General features: G+C 39.8%; 1 protein-coding gene across 3 annotated transcripts in view; it reads right to left on the reverse strand.

Annotated features, from left to right (window-relative positions):
* Positions 1-25,858, reverse strand: part of MICAL3 (microtubule associated monooxygenase, calponin and LIM domain containing 3) — a 195,125-nt gene that overhangs the window by 21,014 nt on the left and 148,253 nt on the right. For all 3 annotated transcript variants that reach the window (XM_070947144.1, XM_070947143.1, XM_070947142.1), the window contains 10 exons: positions 23,612-23,892; positions 20,882-20,971; positions 18,482-18,619; positions 15,180-15,242; positions 12,337-12,429; positions 10,174-10,308; positions 8,481-8,572; positions 5,524-7,336; positions 4,339-4,433; positions 1,004-1,054 (listed from right to left, as the gene is read on the reverse strand). In XM_070947144.1, the coding sequence (XP_070803245.1) occupies positions 1,004-1,054; positions 4,339-4,433; positions 5,524-7,336; positions 8,481-8,572; positions 10,174-10,308; positions 12,337-12,429; positions 15,180-15,242; positions 18,482-18,619; positions 20,882-20,971; positions 23,612-23,892 (2,851 nt within the window). The remainder of the gene's footprint in view (positions 1-1,003; positions 1,055-4,338; positions 4,434-5,523; positions 7,337-8,480; positions 8,573-10,173; positions 10,309-12,336; positions 12,430-15,179; positions 15,243-18,481; positions 18,620-20,881; positions 20,972-23,611; positions 23,893-25,858) is intronic.

A 25,858-nucleotide genomic window follows, 5' to 3' on the forward strand; every position in this document is an offset into this window, starting at 1 on the left:
CAGCTAAAGGCTGTTTTCCCGTTTCCCACATTTTCACCTCATTAAAAATAAATAAATCAATTGAGCGCTAGATCATTGTAGCTGAATCCCTAAACAGATAAGATGAAGGAAGAGAAGGATAACATTAAAGTCACCACTAGAGTTCATTAGAGCTGAAAAGATGTCATACAACAAGAAATCTCTTCCGTGTCCCTTTAAATTAGTCTTCTCCAATTAGGAACAGAAAAGACCAAAATTTGGGAAGCTCCAATTACAGCTTAAAGCTGCTTTAAGCCTTCTACTACATCAGTCTGATAATCAGTTCCATAGTGAAATTAATAATTTGGAGAGAATGTATAGTTCATGTAATTGGCATAAGATAAACAAATTGATGGACTGCTTATTTCATTTTTTCCCCTTCACGACTCAAACCTACAACCATAATTGCTTCGTATGTATCCATAGGCCACGATCTATGCCTCTCAAAAGTCTTTCTTACCCACACAAGGCCACAGTGGATACTCATCAATCAAGACTCAACATGGTACAGTGACGGGGCTACAATATTAAGATCAATCATGAAGATCCAAAGACAGATCCCTGGTTGACTCTGAACCCATCCTTTCCTCTCTGTTTAACCTACCTTTGAAGAGTTGTTTTAAGAATAAAATGGAGGTAGAATCTGTAATATGTGGTAATATTTAGATCAATCCCTCTTTTAGGTACAGGGCAAATATCCAACCCACCAAGGTAAGCACTTTGTAGAGTGCCTCCAAAAACTGTGATTAAAATCTACAGTTTTCCCAGCTGGATCTTCAATACACTTCAAATGGACTTGATGTTTTGGGACTTGAAGATGATCTGTTGTGTTGATGTTGTTAATTGCTGCGTACATGCACAATCTCAGGTTGTATTAGTATAAATGGAGGCAGGAAAGAGCAGAGGAGATATAGGCTAAGAAGCTGGTAGGTTAATAACAGGAATGCATGCAACAATGGCCAGTCAATGAGAATGGAGACACTACCTTTGATGCAAATGATCTCTTGAATGCCAAGGCGTGTGGTATGTAAATCGACTTTAAAAATGGGGAGGGAGGGGAAGGAGTAGCAAAGGCAAAAATAAAAGAAATACACAAAATGGAGCAAGATCAGTTCAACATAATAACACTCAATACAGAAAGACAACAATAAACAAAAATGCTGCTTGAAATATAACATGAAACTACAGAATACAAATACTTCAGAATTTGGAAATACGCAATGGAAGCATATACAGTAGCTTTACAAAAAATAAAGTAAAATAAAATAAAATAATCTTTGGGGTCCCAAAGTTATTAGTTGCATTTGCATTTTCAAAATTTGCAAATTTTATGCAAATATGCAAAAGGCAATCACTTCCTAAGTCCCAGTGTTAGATTTTAAGGTCTTCGGATATTGAATTTTGGATCTAACACTTTATTTGGGTAAGTAAGTATGCCAAAACACTGACAGGACTGCACAAAACACAGAATTATTTCTTATTCTGAATGCCTACCCTTCAATACTTTTGTCAACACATTCACTTTTTCTGAAACTAAGCACAAAAACATGAACAGGGAAGTGAGAAAGGTTGGGTGAGTTTTAAATAAAATTTCTGCATTTAGGAAAAGGCAACATATTTTTGAGCAATCTGCAACTACATGATTTAAATGTTTCATGACAGCAGCACATACATATATGACGATAACTGATTCAGGAATACAAGCTACAAGAAATTATATATTTATTTAGCAGATGCTTTCAACATTATACATCAGATCCCCCGTCTTCCCAATGCTAGGCAGTAATGTCATTTTAGTCACTACAAAACAGGCAGCTGAGCCTTGGTCCTCTAGAAGCTATGCACGAGTAACTTTTACTGTTTGGAAAATCACACTGACTGTGCTTTGTTTCCCTGGCGTGACAATGTTCTCTAGAAACTTGAGAGTTGGAATAAAAATTTAGACTGAACTGATTTTATAACCAGGTTCATATTTGTCTTTGTATAATATTGTCTTTGTCATTCTCTATATCTCTTATGTAGTATTCTTAAGAATTGGATTTTAATATTTGTACTGTTCTGCACCTGGTCATAACTAGTATGTTTCCTTTCTAAGGAATATTGTTGTTGTGATTTTACACTGTGAAGGATACCTGTACCAGTTTCTCTGTTTATTTTGTTTCTTCATCACTTGGAAAACAAGTGGGGGTCTTCCACTAAGACAAAGATGGGCAATTATAGCCCCTTTATCTGTGGCTGGCTCAGGAATTCTGGGAGTTGAAATCCACAGGCTGTAAAGAGGCTATAGTTGTTGCCCAACCCTGTACTAAGATATAAACACACTCAGTCTGCCTTAGACCAAGGCTCTGTGTAAGGTTTATGTAACCTTCTGGCTCTTGCTTTTTAATCTTCAGTGACCAGAATAAGGGATTACGTGATTTTTCAAGTTTCCTTCCAAATCACACACCCTATAATTCAAGGACAGTCCTGTAAAACTACATTATCAGCTCATCTAGTCCACATTGTTAAAGTTAAAATATCCCATCCCACTTTGCCACTGTTATGAAAAATATCCCACAAGGAGAGGGGTACAGCAAAAGCTCTTCGACAATTATGTTTAAAGTAGGAGTTAAACCATCTGTTGCTATTGTCAGTCTGATCCTTTAACTACTCTAAGAAATGCCTGTAAATGTACTCTTATTAAAACACTTAGAGTGGATTAGCTATTCTATGGAACATTTATTGCTAGCAAAAAAAGATTTCCTAGCTCCCACTTTCAATTTAAATCTTAATACTGTAATTCCTAGCACCATTGCTCTTTAGGGATTATGACATCTGGAATATCTCTATGTTATGCAAACTAGGCAGGAAAAACACAATATTAACTTTGACTGGGGTTTTTTTAAGGGGGAAATTGTTGTCTCTGTTACATTTAGGCCCAACCTGCCTTAAGTAGCAAGGTTTAGATTTCAAGATGATTGATTACATTGGAACTCATAGGAAACTACAATCTTTATCCCTTTTCAGTATTGCAAGTATATCTTTTTAAAAAAAATTCCCATATGTAATGTAGAACCTGCAATGGAAAGCTAAAAGACAAACATAAAAGTGATACATTTTAAAAAATCAAATAAAAAGAGCAATTCAAAAAGAATTGTTACAGAGAAGTTAATCCAGGAGAAAAATGTAGGCACTGAACATAAAAGAGGTTGAACTTTGAACCAGCGATTTTATCTTCACTATCCTCCACCCCACCAGAATTGCCTTAAGCTATCCTGGGTAAAAGCAAGTCTGTTACCAAGCTCAGTCACAAGTAGGTTTGAGTAGCAAAAAGAACAATTTGCAAATAGCTCAGTTTGCAAATAAACCCAATTGCTATTTCAATCAAGAAGTTTGCAGGATAATAATCTTGTACAATTACCAAACAGGTTAGTTACTTCTTTCTCAATTCAAAGTTGATTATTAGTGACTATAGGAACATTTCCACTAAGTTTTACTAAGCAACAGTATAGATATAATTTGCCATTGCCAAACTTTGCTAAAAAATTGAGTGTATATATGATTATTTGGGGGGAAAAAACCCTGGCCAATTCCTATGGTTATTACATAATTTAGAAAAAGAATTCTTTTTATACATTGCTTTTTTGGCAATGTAATTAAACATCTTTTCCCCTTCTATTAAAATAACTTTTGGAGTAGCTAGCTACCTAAGCTTACCTAGAATTCAGGACTGCACAAGAATCTGAGATTACATATAGTCCTTGCTTTATAACAATTTGTTTAGTGACTGTTTGAAGTTACAACAGCACTGAAAAGAGTAACTTACAACCGGTTCTGGTAGTTACAAACACTACAGCATCTCCATGGTCACATGATCAGGATTTGGCCAATTGGCAACTGGCACATTTATGACGGTTGAAGCAGCTTGGGGGTCATGTGATCACAATTTCTGACTTTCCAAGCTGGCTTCCAAAAAGTGAAATCAGTGAGGGGAGTCATGTTCACTTAATGATCACATGATTCATTTAACAACTTTCGTGATTTGCTTAACAATTGTGCCAAAAAGCATTGTAAAACTGGCTCTGACCCACTTAACTGCCTTGTTTAGTAATAGACATCCTAGTTGCAATTATAGTTGTAATCTGAGGACTACTTAGTTTCAAAACAAACCTTTTAGATATAATTTATGAAGTTTGGTCTAATTAATTTTTCTCATTCTTATTGGATCCAGAGATCCAAAATCACAGGGAAATATTAAAATGACCCACAAAAGCTTCACGGTCTTTGTGAAGCTTTTGTGACATATCTTGGCTTCAAATGATCACAGCAGTATCAACTTACCTCTCGTTTAGATCTCTGTGAGGAACGTTCTAAGACATCTTCATTAGAAAGATCAGAATCCTCTGAGAAGCTTAAGTGTTGGCGCAGTTGCAAATCTGAGACAATTAAGAAATGTGTCAAACGGCAAAGCTCAAGGAGCATATTCATTCCCCCCAATCAGGCCCTAAACCAGGGGTCCTCAAACTATGGCCCGTGGGCCGGATACAGCCCGCCAAAGCCATTAATCTGGCCCACGTGGGATCACGAGGCTGCCCTGCCCACATCGCCCCACCTACCCAGCGGCCCCCACCCGCTGGTGGGCAAGGAGGTCAAAAATGGCAGAGGCCTCAGGAGGCCAAAACTAGGGCCGTTTTTGGGTGGCAGAGTGGTTCTGGAGGCCGAGGCCAAAAACAGGCCCGTTTTTGACCTCCCCAGCCTCCAGAGAGAGAGAGGGAGTGAGAGAAAGACACACACACACACACACACCAAGCCAGCCACATCCCTTCACTAATCTGCTTTCGACCCCCGGGAACATAACAAATTAAAATTTAATTTGTGTGTAGTTTAATGGACTGCTAAATTGGCCACGCCCACCCAGTCACATGACCACCTAGCCATTCCCACCCAGCCAGTCTGCCCCCCACAACAGTCTGAGGGACCATGAACTGGCCCCCTATTTAAAAAGTTTGAGGACCCCTGCCCTAAACTAACCCATTCTCCAGGTGTTGGGTTAGAATGGGTGGTGGAACCCTTCTGTGATGTTATATATATTTTTTAAATGACCGTTGTTTTTTCTGGACTAGAGCTGTGTGTCTTACAGACTGGGAGAAATGCAATAAATAAGTACATGCATAGATACGAGAAGACAAAATTACCAGACAAGAATTAAGCAGACAATGTTCAACTTTCCATCAGATCACTGGTGACACTGGGTGAATCACTGTCCTTCAGTCTAATCTAGCTAAGGTGAGATACAGAACTCCCCAATATCTGGCAGAAATCTAAAGATACCTGATGCCTTTTAAAAAGGACTGTATGTTGTTATTCTGACGTCTCATACTTATTCTTCCTTTTCAGCTACCACTAAATATATGAAGGGTTACAGCAAACTAACATGCTGGAGCAAATCTGATGGATGTGCACAATGCCTGGAAGAGTTTCTGGCTAGGGTGAAATCATTATAATATATAGGCACTGATATTATACCTGCTGCTCTAACCAATGGAGATGCCTTATGTTTCCCAGAATCCACTGTGGCCCCACTGGAAGGTGTGCTAGGGCAAGATTTGTCATCTGCCTTTTTCTTCTTGTCTTTTTTGTAACCGGAGAAAACCGACTTCCAAAGGGATTTAGGCTTTGTGGATTCCTCAGCGGCGCTGCTGGATTTGTCAGATTGCTTGTTTTCATTCTTTGACTTCTTCTCTTTTTTGTTCTTCCGGGGAGAGAAGAGAGAAGTCCTTTTTTTATTCTTCCCGCTGGAGCCTTCTGACGATGTGATAGACCCATCGTGACCACTAATGTCTGTTAATGGGGGAAAGAACCTCTCGCTACTAGCTTCATGCTTCAGAGTAGGGCCTTCACTGGTTTTGCCAGTCGGATGCCTTGAGGTGTCTAAAGTAAATTCTTTGGTCTTTGAGGGTGCTGTAGATGCTTTGCGCGATTTTGCAGCTAGAGCACTGCTGGTCATCTCCAGATCTTTCATCCTGCTGAGCTGCTTAGCCATAGCATCCCGTAAGGCCTGGCTTTTGATAGACTTCTCCCTGGCCCTCATCCTTTCCTCAGCTAACTCCTTAGCTTCAGCAGAGACCTGAGGAAGGCCTCTCTTTCCTCCTTCAGTGGACGATGACCTATCACTTTCCTTAACCACATGCAGTTGGAGAGGCTTCTCAGGCCTTGGCTTGCTAGGTGGAGTGTAGTATTTGTCATTAAGGCTGGTATCCTCTGTTCTGTCATCGTAAGTGTCCTCTACGTCATCAGCAAATGGTATTTCATCCACACTCTCAACAAATGACTTCCTTACCTCCTCTCTCGGTGGGTGAGAGGAACTTCTGGTGGGTCGGATCCTTTCATTGGCTGGTGCCATCTGAGGTGTCTGTATGGACTCTGCTTCATTCTGCCAAATCGCCTGGTGCCTTTTTCTTCGCAACGTTGCTGGTTCTTCGTTTTGAGGTGGTGGTGGAGGAGGGCTAGACGGAGGGGTGAGCATGGTGGAATCCGATGTGTTGAAACTTTGGCTGGCCAGTGTCCTCATGTTGGATGAACTACCCTGAAGTCCCAGTCCAGAACTGCTGGAGAGATCTCTTTTCACATCCTTTGAGTTTTTCAACTCTTTCTCTGATTGGGAGGTTGGTGTCAGCAAAGAAAATTGTTCCTTATCCAACTTTGGCATGATTACCTTTGATGGTTTGACAGGATGGATTCCCTTTTCTTCTGACCCCACATCAGAATTATATAGTTTAAGAGGAACAGATTCTAGGGGTGAGTAGGTAAAGTTTGGGTCTGATCCCCTGCTTCTGTTGACAGGAGTGAGGCCTAAACTCCTACGGATTTCAGCACTCTTCATCCAGAATTCCTCCACAAGATTATTCCTTTTCAAAATCTCTTCTGTTGTGGTGGGACTTTCTAGTTTTTCCATCTGCCCATCTTTACTTTTTAGAGCAAGTTTGGCCAAAGGAGTAGAAGTAAAAGCTGGGATTGGTTGAAAACACACCGGTGGCTCTGCTGGAGGTGTAATGGAGGCTTCAGTGGTGGGTAAAGGCTGTGAACAAATAGGCAGGGGGGCAAGAGGTGGAGAAATTGATTCTATGGGTACTGTTGACGGTGATTTTACAGGTGATATTGGTGTGATGGCTTCAGGCAGTGCAACTGGCTGTGACCGTATTGGTGAAATTGATGCTGGTGGACTTTGGGCTTTTTGATCATCAAGGATCTTTTCTTCTTCTTTTTCCGGGAGGAAAGGCTCAGAGAAAAAATGGATATCCGAAGACTTTTCTCTGTATGATATCGGTATAAGAGATTCCTACAAACGTGATAAAATCAGAGCATAGTTAGTGGCCTAAAATATCTTTCACTAAGTTCTAAAACAAGGGTCTCCAAACGTGGCAACTTTAGGACTTGTGGACTTCAACTCCCAGAATTCCTGGCTTGGTGAAGAATTCTGGGAGTTGAAGTCCACAAGTCTTAAAGTTGTCATGTTTGGAGACCCCTGTTCTAGAATAATGGCTTCCTATTCCTACTTTCTGATAATATTTCCTCATCAATACATCTACAGAACAGTGCCTACAATTTTGTTGCAGAACCACAGCATATTACTACTGGATTCTGGGGAGATAATCCAGGGTGCACTAAAGCTACTTCTTGCTACACTTGAAGTCAACACTATTATTCAAAATTGCCCCAATTAGTGTACATTACATGGAAGATAAATAGCAGTTGGCCAAACTATTTTCCAGCTATTCCTACTGTTAATGGCCATCTTACTGATGGACTCCCAACAAATTTTCAATCAACATAATAGCATATGTGGTTACAATATCAAAAGTATTGTTCCAGAGAATTCTACACCTGTTCAGACAATCAAAATACAGAAACAAGAATGCAAGTTTGTAAGAATAGAACTAGTATTGAAAACAACTGAGGCACATTATTTACATTTGGCAGATACTATTACTAGTTTCTGGTGTAATTTGAACTTGAATTTGAAATTATGGCCGCTCATCTGGAAGCAATATCAGCCACTGTCTACCTATTGCCTTATTGCCTTATGCTCTTTTTTCTTAGCTGGGTAAAATTATAAAAATGCTCCAAGCTGAGCCTTCCGGCATTGGCTCCCAAGAAGCAGACATTGCAATGTTCTCCTTAAATCTTAAAATGTCCCATCTCTGGGAGGCAGATTATATCTCTACAATGAGAAATATCAGCTTCCCATTCAGCCCAGAAAATTAAAGAACTCTTTTAACAAATCTTGATTTGACTGAACCACAGTATTAATTGTGTGAAAGTCACTGTAGTTATCACCATTTCTTCTTCACCTATAGTACAGTTTGTTTTAGACTAACCACGTGAATTTAATAATTGTATCTTAATTGTATATAAATAAGATTATTATGACCTGTACAATTAAACATCATGGTTTAGGTTTATGGATGAAGACAATTTCTTACCTCTTTTTCTTCTTCCTTATGGTTACAAATTGGAGAAATAGAACCAGTCCTTTCACATGGTGACTGGACTGGAAGACAAGGATTACAGGTACCTGAAGAACCAAAAAACAGAGCTATGACCATTTTAAAACCAAATAAAGAACATGGAGTTAAGTGCCTCCTTTCATGCTCCTTTCTAGATAATCAATTTGCTACGTGATCCAAATTTGACTATCTCTCCCTTCAATACTCCTTGGCATTATACTTGGCGCAATTTCTTCTTATGCATATTATTATGATTATTATGCACATTACTCAGAAGGAAGTCCCTCTACGTTTCAGATCTTATTGCCAAGGAAGAAGGCTTTACATGCTGAACTGTTTGCAAAAATGGTAGTAATAGCAGTGTGAATTTCTATGGAGAGTCTCAGTCATCCATGGTTGTCCCAAAGGTGCTTTTTCAAAAAACAACTGGACTTTGTTTTTCCTTGACGATGTTTCGCTTCTCATCCAAAAAGCAAAACATCTTCAAGGAAAAACAAAGTCCAGTTGTCTTTTGAAAAAGCTCCTTTGGGACAACAGTGTGAATTGTTATTTAGTTTGAAAACAATATGTTTAATCATGAAGGATCCAATATTAGTTTGTTGAGTCCACTATCTTGTGTCCCACATTGGCCAACTGGATGCCCTTCTGAAGCACAATGGCAGAATGACCCAGTTCTATATTTTACTTTACTCCTATTCATGAGGCCTGAATACTCAAACAGAACCAGCTGCCAAGAGTCAAAGGCTCGGTATTTGATTACTACATGCAGTTCATAAGCATCAAGATACAAGATAAGGTTGTCTTGATCATTCTTGAGCTTCCACAGTTCCCTCAAAATCTGATCATGCCAACAGGCCTGTGGAACGCTGAACTCAAAAAGTGGCTTCCTTATTATTGACATCCCTCCGTTCTCTTTTCCAGGTTTTTTTTTTTTTTTAATTTGATTTATATGCCGCCCTTCTCCGGAGACTCAGGGCGGCTTACGATGCATTAAGCAATAGCCTTCATACTTTTGTATATTTTATACAAAGTCAGCTTATTGCCCCCACAATCTGGGTCCTCATTTTACCTACCTTAGAAAGGATGGAAGGCTGAGTCAACCTTGAGCCTGGTGAGATTTGAACTTGCAGTAATTGCAGTTTTAGTTCTCCCTTTATAATTTTAAATTCCTTTAAATCATTATTATCTAATGGTTTTAACTAATTTTTGGCTTATTTATTTACTGTTTTTACTGGATTATTGTATGCCACCCAGTCACTTTCTGTGGGATGGGCAGCCATATAAACTTTAGATAGATAGATAGATAGATAGATAGATAGATAGATAGATAGATAGATAGATAGACAGACAGACAGACAGACAGACAGACAGACAGACAGACGACTGACTGACTGCTCCTGATTTTACTATGACTGTCAGGCTAAAAATGCAAGAGGCAATATTATGAGGCAGAAATAGTTTGAAATGACATCCTCCATGATGACACCTTTATGGTAATTGCAAGAATTTCCTGAGTGGCAAGTGTGCGCTGGCAAGGGATAACAGATTTATTTGAAAACACTGTTAATGGAAATCGTTCTTTGATTTGTTCTAAATAAAAAAACAGGAAAAATTGCATAATTTGGCCTACAGGTTCTTAGCCAATCCAGTGTGCTGAAATGCTTAGTACCTTCCGTCATAATGAAAGGGGTGACTGTTTCTGTTTCCCTGAGCTCAGAGACTTTCAGTTCTTCTCCTTCTTTTTCTTTTTCTTTTTCTTCTTGATGTATGCGACACTCTGCCTCTGCATCAGAAGGGATGTCATCTAAACCCCCATCAATATATTAGGAATTGGAAAACAAAAAAGAATTAAGATTCAAATTTTATACATGTTTATAGTAACTTCATAACAAGGGAAGGGAATGGTGAAACTATGTAGGCTTCTGCTCCCTCCCTCCCTCCCTCCCTCCCTCCCTCCCTTTCCTTTTTCCTTTCTTTCTTTCTCTCTTTCTGTCTCTTTATTTTCCTTCCTTCCTCCCTCCCTTCCTCCCTTCCTCCCGCCCTCCCTCTCCCTCCCTTTTCGTACTTGCTGCTCAGAATAAATTATGTGTATTCTAAATTACCTAGTTTTGTTAGTTCTAAGTCACAATTTTAGAGTAAAAAATAGGTTTTCTCTCTGTGTTTCTGAAGCCCTTTACTACATTTTTATTTAACGTGGCTATTCCACATGTGATTTAAAAATGACATGTATATTTATCTTGAAATCCTTCTCTACCACTCCAAGTCTCACACCATTAAGCCACTACTTAAATTACTGCATCAACTGAGCTCTTTTGTTTGGGGTTGTCAAATTTGCACGCAATTGTTTTGCAGCATGACTTTGCATTTCTGCAGTATTAACTGCCAGCTCTCACAAGTAAACAGGACAGGAAACAAGACTAGATGAGCTCATTCTACCTTATAGTAAAAGGTAAAGGCTCCCCTCGCACATACGTGCTAGTCGTTCCCGACTCTAGGGGGCGGTGCTCATCTCCGTTTCAAAGCCAAAGAGCCAGCGCTGTCCGAAGACATCTCCGTGGTCATGTGGCCAGCATGACTAAACGCCAAGGGTGCACGGAGCGCTGTTACCTTCCCACCAAAGTAGTCCCTATTTTTCTACTTGCATTTTTTACATACTTTCGAACTGCTAGGTTGACAGAAGCTGGGACAAATAATGGGAACTCACTCAGTTAAGTGGCGTTAGGGATTTAAACCGCCAAACTGCTGACCTTTCTGATCGACAAGCTCAGAGTCTTAGCCAATGAGCCATCGCACCCCCATGTGGTGGGGTAAAAGTATAGTAAAAGGTAAAGGTCCCCACTTTATAGTAAGGGCATATTAATAGAATCTGGCAAGTCTGAAGCTACAAATTTTCCATCGCTACTTTTAACCATCTAATCAATGAGGGCAGTCTTTCCTAAATTTCTTTCTCTGACTGTTAAGCCACTGGGGGCTCCTCCCTCTCTCATCCAATTGTTTTCTAGGGCAGTGGTCACCAACTGGTGGTCCATGAGAAAATTTTGGTAGTTCACAGAAAAATTATTTGCATTTCACTAAATCAGGGAACCTCAAACTATGGCCCCTGGGCCAGATATTTTCAATTAACATTTGTGTTGCTGCAGAGAGTCCCCCTTTGCAGACTTTTTGTGCGGGTCAGAGGGGGGGGCAGAAATTCCAACCTCCTGGTGTGGGGCTTTGGGCGAAGGCTGGAGGGAAGTGCTGGTGGTGGTGAAGAGCCAGAAGGCCTTGTTCCAGTGGGACTGCATCATGGCCTGGAACTGGCTGACCATCTCAGCCCACTGAGCCTCCAGTCACCGGTACCTGGCTTTGCACTACTGCAAGTGTTCCCTCTGCTTGGAAAGCCTATGCTTGTAGTCCTCAGTGAGGTGCTTCTGCTGAGCCTCCTTCTCAGTCAGATCCAATTTGAACTGAGCTGTTTTGCCAACTCTTTCTCGTGGTGGCTGCTTAGCTCCAACAACTGCTTCCTGTTGGGGCTCTAAGGAGCCCGGGCAGGCAAGAAGTGAGTGGGAGGGGAGGGGAGAGTAGAGGCTGTTGAGACCCCCCTCCCCTCAATATCGAGTTGGCCACGCCCACCCAGTCACATGACCTAGCCACACCCACCCAGCTGGTCATTAGGCAGATCATATTAGTGGTCCATGGAATTTAAAATTATGAATCTAGTGGTCCCTGAGGTCCGAAAGGTTGGTGACCCCTGTTCTAGGGAGCATCTCTTCCCCCTCACCCCCAAGGTCATCCACACGCTCCATTACATCAACCAACAACATACTGCGTGAAGATGCCCTCAGACTCCTACCATCATCCAACTCTGCCCCAGTGTCTCCATCTTCAATTGCTTCTGCAGGCTCGGTACCCACTTCATCTTCATCATCATTCTCTTCACACAGGGCTACAATAAATTGTTGTACCAATTTTAAAAAGAGACAATGGGGTGGAAGAGAAAATAGATTTCTGTTTGGAGGATCACTTAAGACACACTCCTGTAATCCAAATACAGCAAGCATGTGATGTTTGTTCGGCTAGGACTGTACCACTTTGGATTAAAATTGATATGTGTGACGGAACAAGACTATCCTGGAATATTTTTTTTTCTTTCATTTGAATGCTGAAGAACATCGATGTATGTGACATTGCTGCATCTGAGCCGAGACAATCAGATATGAGCTACAGCACATAATTTTTTAATCATAAAAGCTCAGTTCATATATGTTGGATAAAAACAAAAACTTCAGGTCATTAGTCAAATACATCTTTTTAAAACAAGTAGAATATCTTTGGTCAATATATGAAATGAATGGTGCCCTGAAATGTGAGGCTGACCTTTTAGAATATTCATATTTAAATATTTGTAATATTATACAATTGGACCATGTAGCCCTATTGAAGTGTAAACATAATTGGAAATATATTTATGGCGTATACTATTAGCTGTAGCTATTTTAAGCAACCATCCAAACTAAGAGTACAGTGATATCTTGGTATTCCTCATTAATTGGTTCCAGGAGGCACAATGAGCACCAAAATTGATGAGTTCCAAACAAAATTTTCCCATAAGCAATACTGTAGTACGTCACAAGGTAGCCGACAACACAAGTTCTAGCTTGTGTGTTGAGTACCAAACAAACGATGAGCACTGGGATAAAATTTTTATGGCAAAATGCTTTGGGTACCAAATTCAATGAGTTTCAAAGTAGCTGAGTACCAAGGTACCACTGTATGTGGAGGTCAAATACAGCATTTTAAAATCAAACATAACTAGTGCTATACATTTAATTGGTGTAATATTTTGGAACATCCTTCAATATAGGAAAGACTAGTCTCTCCTAAGCAGTCATGCATATTCCCATGAATCAAAATAAAATTTCAGTGGTATGTTAATGGAGGCACACATTAGCATAAATTGGTGCACATCTATTCTTGGGGAAATGTGTTCTATTCATAGTTATTTTGCAAATACATCTTTGCACATATTAAGCAGTTAAATATAAAGTGCAGGGTAGGGAAAAGCTCTCGCATAGAACCTTAAGAGCGATGCACTACTATATCCCAAACTACTGGAAGCCGTATTTTGCCCAGATGGGTCAGCAGTCAAAACTGGCTATGAATAAGGCAATATGCAAACTCTGCTGACAGAAGCAAAAAAAAAAAAAAAAATAGTTTTAGAAATGCACTAGCTCCATCCATGCAAGATCTAAGTTGCCAAGTTTCAAGCAATCTCTGTTCTTATAACCAATTCTTTTAGAAGGACTCAGTTTTAAAAATAAGACCAAAGGATAGCAACCTGTAAAATTTAGCTATTTTATATGGAGTAGAAAAGACACATAACCATGTCCCATCCTACAGTAAAGTCACTTTACAAAGAATCTATCTAGATGGCGGAATTCCAGGTACACAAACATATCTCAATTCTGACTTTAATACACTTCACGTTGACTTCAACAATGACTTCTCATGGAAGTTTTTGTCAATTTAAGGTCTATCTAGACCAGCATTCTTCCAGCTCAGTGATCCTCAATGACTTCTCCTTCAAACTACACCTCTTTTCAGAACTGTAGACACATTTTGTCTACCATTCCTACTTTAAAAAAAAAAAGTTTCAAAACTGGCTAAAGCAGTGGTCCCCAACCCCCGGTCCGCGGACCGGTGCCGGGCCGTGGAGTACCTGGCACCGGGCCGCGCAGCGGCCGGGGGACATGAACGCTGCAGCGCAAAGGCTCCTGGGCCGTGCGCAAAAGCTCCTGGGCCGTGCGCAAAGGCTCCAGGGAAGAGAGCCCCGCGCAGGTACGCACGTGTGGCCCAAAGCCCCCACCCCTGCGCGCGCTCAGCAGGCCACGGTAAAATTATCAAAGGCTGATTGGTCCGCGGCGATAAAAAGGTTGGGGACCACTGGGCTAAAGTAATGAAGATAATAGCTACAGAATAAAGCAAGTGAGAAGATTTTTTTCCCCCCACATTAGGAAGATGTTCTGTAAAAATTGTAATATTACAATAAGATTATGTTATGTGGGACCGATCACACATCTTCCCATTATGAATTTTAAAGATGGAACCATTTCAGATCACCTGAAACAGCATTGAACTTAAATGTAATTTTAGAAAACAGTTGCAACCAAGGGCCTTGCTTAAAATCAAGACTATGAGAGTTGAGTAAAGGAAATAATTTATCTTGGGGTACAATCTTCTACTGGCACCGATGGAAATCTTGGTGGGTTTTTTTAAGCAAACTGTAAAATGGGTATTTAGTCATCAGGATAAATACCTATATAAGAGGGTCTGGCTTGTTTTCACCTTTCAGTTAGTGTTAGATTTAAACAGGTCCTACTGGTCTATGGCATATCTAGAAAATCTATTTCTCTTCTCAACTACATCTGCATTTCCAGTATTGTCTGCAAGAAGGGAAGCTGAAGGAATTAAGATGGTGATCTAATTCATGCAAGAATGGCTCATCTCTTTGAGACATGCAACCCCTCTTTCCCTGCCTCCCCAACTCTGCCATGCAGTAGCAATAAAGACATTGATAGTTCCTGGGTTAAAAAAAAAGGCCAGCAAATGGGGCACTGGAAACATGGAGCAGTGGCATTGCCAGCGGTGGCGGGCAGGGTTACTTGTGAGCTATAAACAGAACATCACCAAAACTACCTCCTGGGACTGCATCCAGCCATGCCTGTACTGCCTCGTGGCGGATGGAGGGAAGGTCAGATGCTGAATTAAAATAAAATAAAATTATAATAAATTTCCACAGCACACTCAACATGTATTTCGAAATGGAAACATCACAAAAGAAGAAAAAAAAGTCTAGAAGCAGAAAAACAAAACAAAAACACACCATGGGAAAGCAAACTCAGACGGACTCTAAGTGGGACTGTAAGAAAGGGAAGATTGAAACATGAATTCCTTGATCCTGGTATCTGCTGCCATGGCTTCCGCTACCTACCTGAGGCAGGTCTGTTGAAAAATTATTACAAGCTGAGATTAACATTTGCTTGAGCTCTGACCTTTCTCGTAGAAATCAAGATCCTCTAGTAAAATCAAAAATACTTAAGACAGAAATGCTCTGATCAATTCACTCCCTTTAAGTGGATGAATTTTTCTTCTGATGATTACTCTGCCATAGAGTACGCAACTCTTAGAAGTCCTCAAATTCTCATCTCCCATGTTCTCCTGCCAAATATATCCAGCTTTGATAAAGACTGTTCTATCTACAACGGGAGTCAAACTTAGATATTTTTAATTGTAAATGGATTTTAGTTGGGAGGTTTTAAATTTTGGGCCAAAATTTGTTTCATTCTTTAAAAATTTTAAATTTTGTATTGGGATGTTTTTTATTCTTGGCTGTGCAATGCCCTGAGTCCAGCAGGAGAAGGGCGGTATAAAAATTTAATAAAATAAATAATTAAATAAAATAAACTCAATTTCATTGAGGGCCGCATCAGGGTTGTGTTTGACCTCGGGGGGGGGGGGAGGCATGGCCAGCTCAATGTCACTTGTGTCAGGGGCACCTGTGGTGACCCGGGCAGGGCTGGGAGAATCCATTGTCTCCAGCTCTGTTTTCAGCTGCGACGGACTCCTGCAGCCCTCCACTAGTGAAAACAGAACTCCTTTTCACTGGCAGAGGCATCGCAAGCCAGTCTTTTGCTGTTTCCGGGGCAGCCCCGCAGGCCAGTTCTAAGCACCCCACGGGCCGGATTCAGCCTTGAGTTTGACACCTCTGATCTACAACAAACAATGTAAAAAGGGTAATAATTCAGAGCCCATTGCTTAATATGAGTTACGAAACTGCATGTTTAGACTTCTTTTGTACAGTATATCTCTTACTTATGAGACAAAATCAAGTTCTTTTATACTACTTTACCTGGAACCTTTAAAAGATTGGGTCAATGTTCTCTGTACCTAGCTGGCACTAGTGTTACCTGGGTCTGGCTGCCCTGGTTGAGAATTCAAAAGAGTTCATTCCAACAAAAAGAAAAAGGACCATACCAGCATATAGCAAATTAGGAAAATCAAGGAAAGGAATCGGAGGAAAGTTCCCATGAAGCCAAATAAATGGTGAAACCCCAAACCCTACACCAGATCATCAAGAGAAAATCTAAGGAAATGAGGCAATTATGAAATATCCATAGAATATAACATAAGGGAAGTATAATGAACATATTAATCTTTTCAAACTGCAAGAATTACTGAAACCCAAAATATGCCTTCTTTTTTTTCTTCGGAGAAAGTATAAGATCAACATATAAGATCTCTTGTGCTTGGGCTGTTCGTTTTCAATTTCAGAGGTTTGTCAAATTTGAAAAATGCTTATATTTTAAGAAGTTCAGATTGTTGTTTCCTTGATCTCAAAGGTGACTGAGTTACTGTTAGGAAAAAAGTGTTTGAGGTTTCCATTAATAGAACAGTAGAAGTATTGATTATATGTTTGGATGAAAATAGGCTGAGATGCAGGGTTTGGTGAAAGACTGAGTATCTGAGTGATACTTTCAAATAACATACAGATCCTGAGCTGGAATAATTATGTAATCAGTACTTGGGAAAAACCATTTACATTCCTCAAAAGAAAAGATTACTGTTTCACCCAAATCATTTACCTTTAAAATGGGAAGGTTCTCTTACATTCAGTGAAAAGGGCAGTAAAGGGCAGATGATGAGTTCTTTCTTTCTAATTTTCCTTATTTGGAAGGACTGCTTTAAACTGATTTTTAAACTCATTTTTGGTAGGTTGCAGCATAGGTATTTGGAGTAACATTTCACAGTATATAACAAGTGCAGAACTCCAAGACTAAACAAACTAGGAATCTTTCTCTTGTAAAGTTCATAATACCTCCTCTGCTAATAATTATTCTTTGTCAGTCTCTCTTGGTCTGTCTGTCTGTCTCTCTCTTTGTCTCTCTCTCTCTCTCTCTCTCTCTCTCTCTCACACACACACACACATATATACTCATCCCTTTCATTTCAAGAAAGTATAAGAAAAGAAACTTTCTAAAAGATTTGGAAAAAGCTAGTCAATACATAATTGGACCAAAGGAGTTGCAATTTCAGTGGCTTTGGGAGGGAGAGAGCCCTTCCTTGCAAAATATTAATATTTAAAAATTAGGAATACAATAGGTATTATAGGAATAGGAATGAAGAATGGGTGACCTCCAGATGCTGCTCAACTACAAGTTTTGGCAGCCCAGCCACGATAACCAACAGGGAAGGATAAGGACACCTGGCCCAATCCTAGAAAACAGGAATCTGAGGGAGGCTATTCTCTATTAAACCAGCCTAATGAACTGTATAGGCTCGATTTCTCTCTTCCATTAGGTTAGACCAGGAGTGTCAAACTCAAATTTCATTGAGAGCTGCATCAGGGTTGTGGTTGACCTTGCGGGGCTGGGGTGGGCATGGCCAGCTTGATGTCACTCATGTGGGGGGCGCCTGTGGTGGGTGAAACGCTCTGCCAGCAAAAACGAGCTTCCAAACTTAGTTTTTGGCTGTGACGGCCTCCTGCACCCCTCTGCCAGTGAAAATGGAACTCTGGAGGCCATGCATGGCCCTCAATGGCAGAGGCACTGTGGGCTGGTGCTTTGCTGTTTCCAGGGCAGCCCCACGGGCTAGATGTAAGCACCCCAGGGGTCACATTTGGCCCATGGGCCTTGAGTTTGACACCCCTGGGTTAGATTAAACTAGTTAATTCTGCCTGTCTTAGGAAATCATGGGTACTTAAAGCTTAAAAGAGATACCTCCTACTATAATCTTCATAGTACATACCCGCAGATCCCTCTTCCATTACAAATAAATGTTCATACCATAGACACAAGACGTGTTCCATTCTATTACAAACATTTGACAAACAGGAAAGCTCTAGAAGTAACATGAGGATGGTCTCAGAATTGGTCTTTCTGCATTTAATGGAAATCAAACGCCCTTATGACATAGGGGGTCAATGCAGTGGACATGGTTACCTCTTGAGGTGGAGGACTTAGAAGTGGGAGCCACTTTTTCCTCCTCCTCCTTCTGACGGATGTGTGTCCAATGCACATCAGCCAAGATTTCCAGGGGATCAATTGGATTAACTATCTGCTGCAGCCTCAGGTTTCCAGCTAGCAGAGAAAAGGCCAATGGTGGATCACGTAGAAGGCATAGATAAAGAAAAACAGGGAGGAAAAGAAGTACAGGAAAGACAGGGAAAGAAAAAAAAGTTATTTGAAGTAGATTGAAAGAGAAAATAGATAAAGATCAGCACTGGGCATGCCGGTGTGTCCTTCCACATTGCAGTTTATATATTCAATTCACTGCAAAATACAATAATCCTTCAGCAGTGCATACAATATTTGAAGATTCACCATGGTTAAGACTATTAGAAAAGCATCTAATGCCAACATGTATATTTTGTCACTCTTCCTTAACTGCTAATAAAGATACCATGTTCACCAGTATGGTTTATAACAGACTGTTTTTCTCTTCTCTTTTACTAAGCAGCATTCCAAACGATAACTGCCCAATATGTGCAACTTAAATCACAGAATAGCCAAAAAGAAACTAAAAATAGAGGCAGAATGTTAAAATACATTTTGTTCTTTTTCTTTAATTCGCACCCAATCCTACTTTGCTTCCAAGAAGAATGATGTAACTATAAAACCATCCTGTGGAATTTCGAAGAACATCATGCACTCAAGTTCTCTTGTTGAATTATGGCAACTCATGCCGCCAACTGTCCTTTTCCATCACAAATCCTTGGGTAAGTATTGTTAGTGTTAGAACACACTGCTGGGGAGTTAACAAGATGAGTTTAATTTGTGAGATTAAAAAATGTCTGGGGATTCATACATAGAACCTTAGCAAGGCTCTCAAAGAGCAGGCCTCATCAACGATCAGAAACTAAAGCTTGTTATTCTGACAGTATCCAACAAAACTCACTATTTCCAATTTTCTTTAAGCCCATAAAGATGATTTGTTTACCCTGAAGCTTTTGACCTAGTGGTAAACTTTAACACAGGGGATTATTATGTTGAATTTCTGAAAATCTGTAGCTTAGTATAAAGAAAAGGGGTTTGCTGATTGAATGCTGGTCATCTGATTACTGATGAATTCTGATGGTCCAGCTGGCACTTCTTTTAAAAATTGTTTTCTCTGAAAGCAAGAATAAAATGTGGATCTGTCTTGTTCTATAAAAGATAGAAACCCTTGTTCAAATGTCCCAATAAACAAAATATAGAGTAGTCTGTGATTTGTTATCCACAATTGCTGGAAGGGTTTGTGTGTGAGCAAAACAGCACACACTCCTATTCTGCTTGGTCTCCAGAAAGATATAATTCTTCAAAATTTTATTTATGACAATATATAGCCATAGTGACTGCTATTGTACCCTGTTCTCTATTTATACACAACCGTTTTTGCAGCTGAATTTCAGACACGAGAAGCAAACAGCTTTTATCGAATTATCACAATATGTCACAATAACATGTGATATAATATTAAGCCAAAATGGAGGGAACTTCCAATTTTTCAAACCAAGTCTTCAAAAATTGGAACAAAATACTTTTTTTCTGGTTAATAAAAAAGAGAGATAGTGTGGATTCTTTTTGATGAAGTTATCACTGTAACAAAAATGTCAAGCTATGACATAAATAAATAAAAAATCTGGCACAGTGAAAAACACAAGATCACAATGCTGCTTGTCTTTGAATGCTTAGAGTTTGACTCATTCCCAGATAAGCAGCACAAAAAAGACAGTATATGAGTGTGCAGCAACGGACACATATTTGGCCATGGAATTTAATGAATTTAACCTAGAAATGTCTGAGCCTTAATCTATCTTTTACTCTTTTTACATTTATGAAAGAGGCAGAAAAAAAAGCAAATGTTATATTTGCTCCTGATAATATAATGGTTAAAATGTTCAATAAAAAATTAACGAGAACCAGTCCCCATTTGATCATGGTAATTAGGGATTGAATTGAGTAATCTCTATTTCTTATCTCACAGTTATTGTGATGAAAAACTAAGGTAAACCACAAGGTAAAACCACATGGTAAATTACCATGCTAATGTCCTAAAGCAGTTTTTCTATCCTTAGCAATTTTAAAATATGGGGACTTCAACTCCCAGAATTCTGAAGCTAGCAGGGGTGGCTGGGGAATTAGCTGGGGAATTCTGGGAGTTGAAGTTTACATAACATAAAGTTGCTAAACTGAGAAACACTTGATCTAGAGGAAAAGACGGATATAGGTGTGCTTTTATTTAGAATGTAATTTTGTTGAATACAGCAGTTTCTAAATATGCTGTACCACATGAGACCTGCTCTTTGTAATAAAGGAGCTCCCTCTTTTTCCTCAAGGAATGCAGTGACGGTGCTAGGGTACCTTTAAAAGTACCCATGTCCTCTTCGTTTGATAGACGTTGAAGCCAGAGGCCTTGCTGAAGTTCTCGCTCCCAAGGGTAATACTCTCCCTCTACAGCAGGGGGAGGAAGACACCAACAAATAGCATTGACATTGAAATAAAGGACAGAGAGTGAGAAGGAACACAGGTGAAAGCTGAGGAAACCCACAGAGGCCTTAAATTGCTTCACTTTTCTAGATAGTCTTACGCATGTTCAATCTCACATAGGAATCTGAACATGCTAAATATGTACAGATACATGTGTAATGGATACACATCTATCCCACAGCACACAGCGGCTACAAAATTGGAAAATCCGTATATATCCCACAAATTGTGTGTGGAGCCTTGGTAGTACAGTGGTCTAAAGCACCCTGTTATTAAGACCAGCTGCCTGCAATTACTGCAGGTTCGAATCTCACCAGGCTCAAGGTTGACTCAGCCTTCCATCCTTTCTAAGGTAGGTTAAATGAGGACTCAGTTGGTGGGGCAATAAGCTGACTTTGTATAAATATACAAAAGGATGAAGGCTATTGCTTAGCACATTGTAAGCTGCCCTAAGTCTCTGGAGAAGGGTGGCATATAAATTAAAAAAAATAAAAAAATCCTGCACCTACGGTATCTAACTAATTTTAATTTATTTAGGATCTCTTAACCAAAGACTCTTATTGGCTAAAATCCCCTTCTTGTGTTCCATTACTAAAGGAGTTGATCCATGCAGAACATGAGAGAGTGATCAAATGCTCTGACAGACCATATTTTATTTTAAATATATGGTCGGACCATATTATTATTTTTATCTATTTTTATTTTTATCTAATTTTTAAAATAAAAATATGGTCTGTCTTTAAAATAAGACTTATTTTAAAACAAGAACCAATTGTTTAAAAAAAGATCAGTTCCAAAAGTAACCAAGTTGGTGGTTTTCTCAGTTACGATTATAAAAATCAGAGATGCTGGGCGCCTACTCACCTTCCAACCTACATATTCTACATGTTTATGATTTTCTACTCGCTGCTACAATAAATAGTGACTTGCAGCTTTTTGATTACAGTTGACTCACAGCTTTTTAAGGGTTTTTTTTAGACAATTGCGAACCTAGCCTGTTGTGTTCATTGAATGTATACCAATTGCAGGCTCAGACTCACAATCCCATCCTCATGCCCAGGAATGAGAAAGTCTGTTTCTCATATACAGCGTCAGATTCCCTCATTTAATATTCCACCTCATTTCTCTGCTAGATATTGTTAATGTTTAGTTTTTTAAAAAACAAAAGGAATAAGTTCACGAAGCTGGAGAAAGGATAACGTTAGTATCCTTCCTCACAGTTCTTTGCTACTTGCAGGTGGTCCTTGACTGAAGAACACAATCGGGGCGAGAATTTCCATTCTTAAGCAAGGTTGTTAAGTGAGTTACGCTTGATTTTACAACCTTCTTTGCCACATTTGTTAAGCGAATCACTGCAGTTGTTGTATGAATCACGTGGTCATTAAATGAATCTATCCTGTTACCCTGAAAATAAGACATTCCCTGATAATAAGCACAGTCGGGCTTTTGAGCACATGCGCTAAAATAAGCCTCCCCCCGAAAACAAGCCCTCCCTGAAAATATTTAAGCGCAGAGCTGGAAATCAGGTAAGACAGCAAGAAGAGCCCCATCTTGCTCCATGTGCCCCAAAATAATAAGACCTCCCTGGAAATAAGGCCAAGTGCTTATTTCGGGGTTCAAAAAAATATAAGACAGGGTCTTATTTTCGGGGAAACACGGTAGTTTCCCCACTGACTGCTTTTTGGCTCGCAAATGGTGACCGCATGATCTCAGGATGCTGCAACTGTTTCCAAACTGTTTATAGCTTATAGTAACAGCTTCACAAATTTCAGATAGAGGTTTTTTTCAGCCTTCCCTGCAAGTGATAGAAGTGGAACACTGAACTTCGTAGATAATTAATAGGCTTTACAACAATGATATAACTGTTTTCTGAAATGTCTGCCTTTGGAGGTCGGTTTCCTGGCTCCTAATATTGTGATTCTGTCTTCACCTTGAGTGCAACGTATTCATTCGTAGCTTTTTCCTTTGGTAAACCCAAATAGGACAGTTGAGTATTGCGTTTAAGATATTAAAATTAAATTAAGGCAATGAGAGATGGATTAGACAAAATACAATGAGAAAAAAATAGCCTCAATTTGGATTCTACCAGATTACTTCCTCAAAGGATTTCTTTCTCACTTCCCAGAATTTTTTTTATATATCAGACTCAGTCAGATTTACTGCTATGTATTAATATGTAAGTTTTCCAGAGAAAAAGAGGAATACATAGACACACATCAGGGGTGGGCTCCTGGGGGTTCGATAGGGTCTAGCCACAGATCGCCGGGGTTTGGTGAACCCCCAAATGCTACTCCTGGCTGGCCATGCCCACCTTGCCCTGCCCCTCCCGCCCCTCCTAGGAGTCTCCACGCGGCCCGTTCATCATTCCAGGTAAGTGCAGGGGAGGGCAAAAAACAGGCCTACTGGAGGTTCCCAGAGGCTTGAGGAAAGCCTCCAGAGTCTGGGGAGGGTGAAAAAGCCCCCCCCCCACCATGATGCAGGCAGCCGACTAGGCCACGGGGCAGCAAACCCATTGCTAAAGGATCTGAAGCCCACACCGACACACATATATCACACATCAGCACACAAATTTATACCTAGATGGGGAAAAAAACTATTACTAACCTTCGCTAGAGACTTCTTCTTCTTCTTCCTCCTCCTCCTCTTCTTCCTCCTCTTCCTCCAGCTCCTCCTCCTCTTCTTCCACCTCTTCCTGTTCTTCATGATCATGATTTTTCTCAATCTTCAGCTCCTCCTCACTCTTCCCTTTCAACATGGCATGTATTCGCACAGCCTCTTTCCACGGCACGCCACCCAGATCGGAGGTAGGTTGCTTGGGCTGGTCTGCTGCCTCGGCCTCTTCTTCCTCTTCCTCCTCCTCCTCCTCTATCTCTGATTCTGAACTACTGTTGGGAAAACAGGCAAGAGCCATCTTGAAAATCTTTCAGCCAATAATACTTTTCAATAAATAAAGCTAAAGGAAACTATCATCTACCTGTTCAGAATACTTAACTATTTAGCCTGATATTGTATAGGTCAGGGGGTCTCCAAACTTGGCAACTTTAAGCCTGGAGGACTTCAACTCCCAGAATTCCCCAGCTTGGCTTAAAGTTGCCAGGGTTGGAGACCCCCGGTTTAGGTAGTCCTTGACTTGCAACCATTCAAAGTTGCAATGGCACTGAAAAAAGTGACTTATGGTCTTCATATTTATGACCATCACAGCATCCCCACAATCACGTGATCAATATTTGGGCGCTTGACAACTGGTATGTATTTACAACAGTTGTAGTGTTCTGAGGTCATATGAACAATCACGTGATTCAGCTGCAGTGATTTGCTTATCAATTGTAGAAAACATAATATCGGGCATAACTCACTGAACAACTACTTCGCTTAGCAATGGAAGTTCTGATTCCAACTGCGGTCATAAATTAGGACTACCTGTACATCCGGCCGGCAATAGCTTTTTGACATGTCAGATACCGATTTCATATATTTATGTATTGTATTCATTCATTTCAACTAAAGATTCCTGGGGTAAAATAGGAGATCACTCAAACATGCAGTTAGTGCTAAATTATGGTTTTCCCATGGTTTTGAATTTTCAAAAGTTTAGCAGCTATATCTGAGATCATGTATCCCAGCAGTCTATTGAAATTTTCTATTCCAATTCACACACACACACCCTTATTTTAATGGAGTAGGAGAGTTTCTATCTTCATAAACAACCTGAAATTTAAGTTCTTGGGTATTCTATGGCATAAAGGCAAAACTGAATCTAGAACTTTATTTAGAGAAGCGGATTTACTGAGAATAGGGGTATAACAATCACCATACCCCTACCTGAAGAGCATGTACTTCAATACTCTTCAACAGCAGCCAGCATGGCCAATGGGCAGAGACTATGAGAGCAATTGTCAAAACATCAGAAGGAATATTACTTATTCCTGACTTTAAGTCCTTCAGATGTTCTATGATCGTTTCATTTGCTGCCCTGACAGAAAAAAGTTGTATCTACCATTATTTTACCTATGGAAATCTTTGTAGTCTGTTGTATGAATGGAAAGAGCGCTTGATAATTGCATTTTTAACTTTTCTCTCTCCATAGTTAATAGTCTGAGTCACTTAAATGTCTGTATCTCATTTATTCAACCCATGCTTTAGTAATGCATCTTAAATAATGGTCCCCATTTGGAGAGAAAAAAAAACCAATCACCAAATTTAGAGAATCATTCATTCTATCTTCTATTTCTATCTTTCCCAAATAGTATGTGTGCAAATAGATTCTTTAAAAAAAAAAAAAAAAGGTTGCTAAGTAAAATTATGGGCAAACTTAACAAATGTAAATCTTCTGGGAATTTTATCTAGAGTATGAAAGAAATCTGCATATTTTTTCGACTTCTAAGAATGCATTTTCCTCCCTCCCAGCCTCTGCAATACAAACACATTATTTTATTTTAGTATATTGCCTTGTCAGATAAGAAACCATCATGAAAGAATGTTAGCTTTATTTCCTTCGAAAGACAAAAGAGTTTGCTGTTACTTGAAAATGGGGTATATAGAGTATAGAGTAAGAACTCTAGCTGGAATCTATGAGTTAAATGGAGTTCTTCAATTGCTTCTCTACATTATTAATACTTGCCTCTAGAGCAGAGGTCTGCAACCTTCAACACTCAAAAGAGCCATTTGGCCCCATTTCCCAAAAGAAAACACCGGGAGCCACAAAACCCTTCCTGTGCCTGACTATTTCTTGAGCGGCCACAAAACTAGTATATGTAGTTGAATTAAATGTTCTGTTTTCTTCTGAAACTTTTTTCTTTTCTTGGATTTATCCATGATTGGCCTACCGGAGGTTGAAAAGGGGGTCAATAA

The sequence above is a fragment of the Pituophis catenifer genome, unplaced genomic scaffold (assembly GCF_029215685.1).
Source record: "Pituophis catenifer annectens isolate HBS135680 unplaced genomic scaffold, rPitCat1.0.hap2 SCAF_7, whole genome shotgun sequence".
In the NCBI taxonomy this organism is placed as follows: Eukaryota; Metazoa; Chordata; class Lepidosauria; order Squamata; family Colubridae; genus Pituophis; species Pituophis catenifer.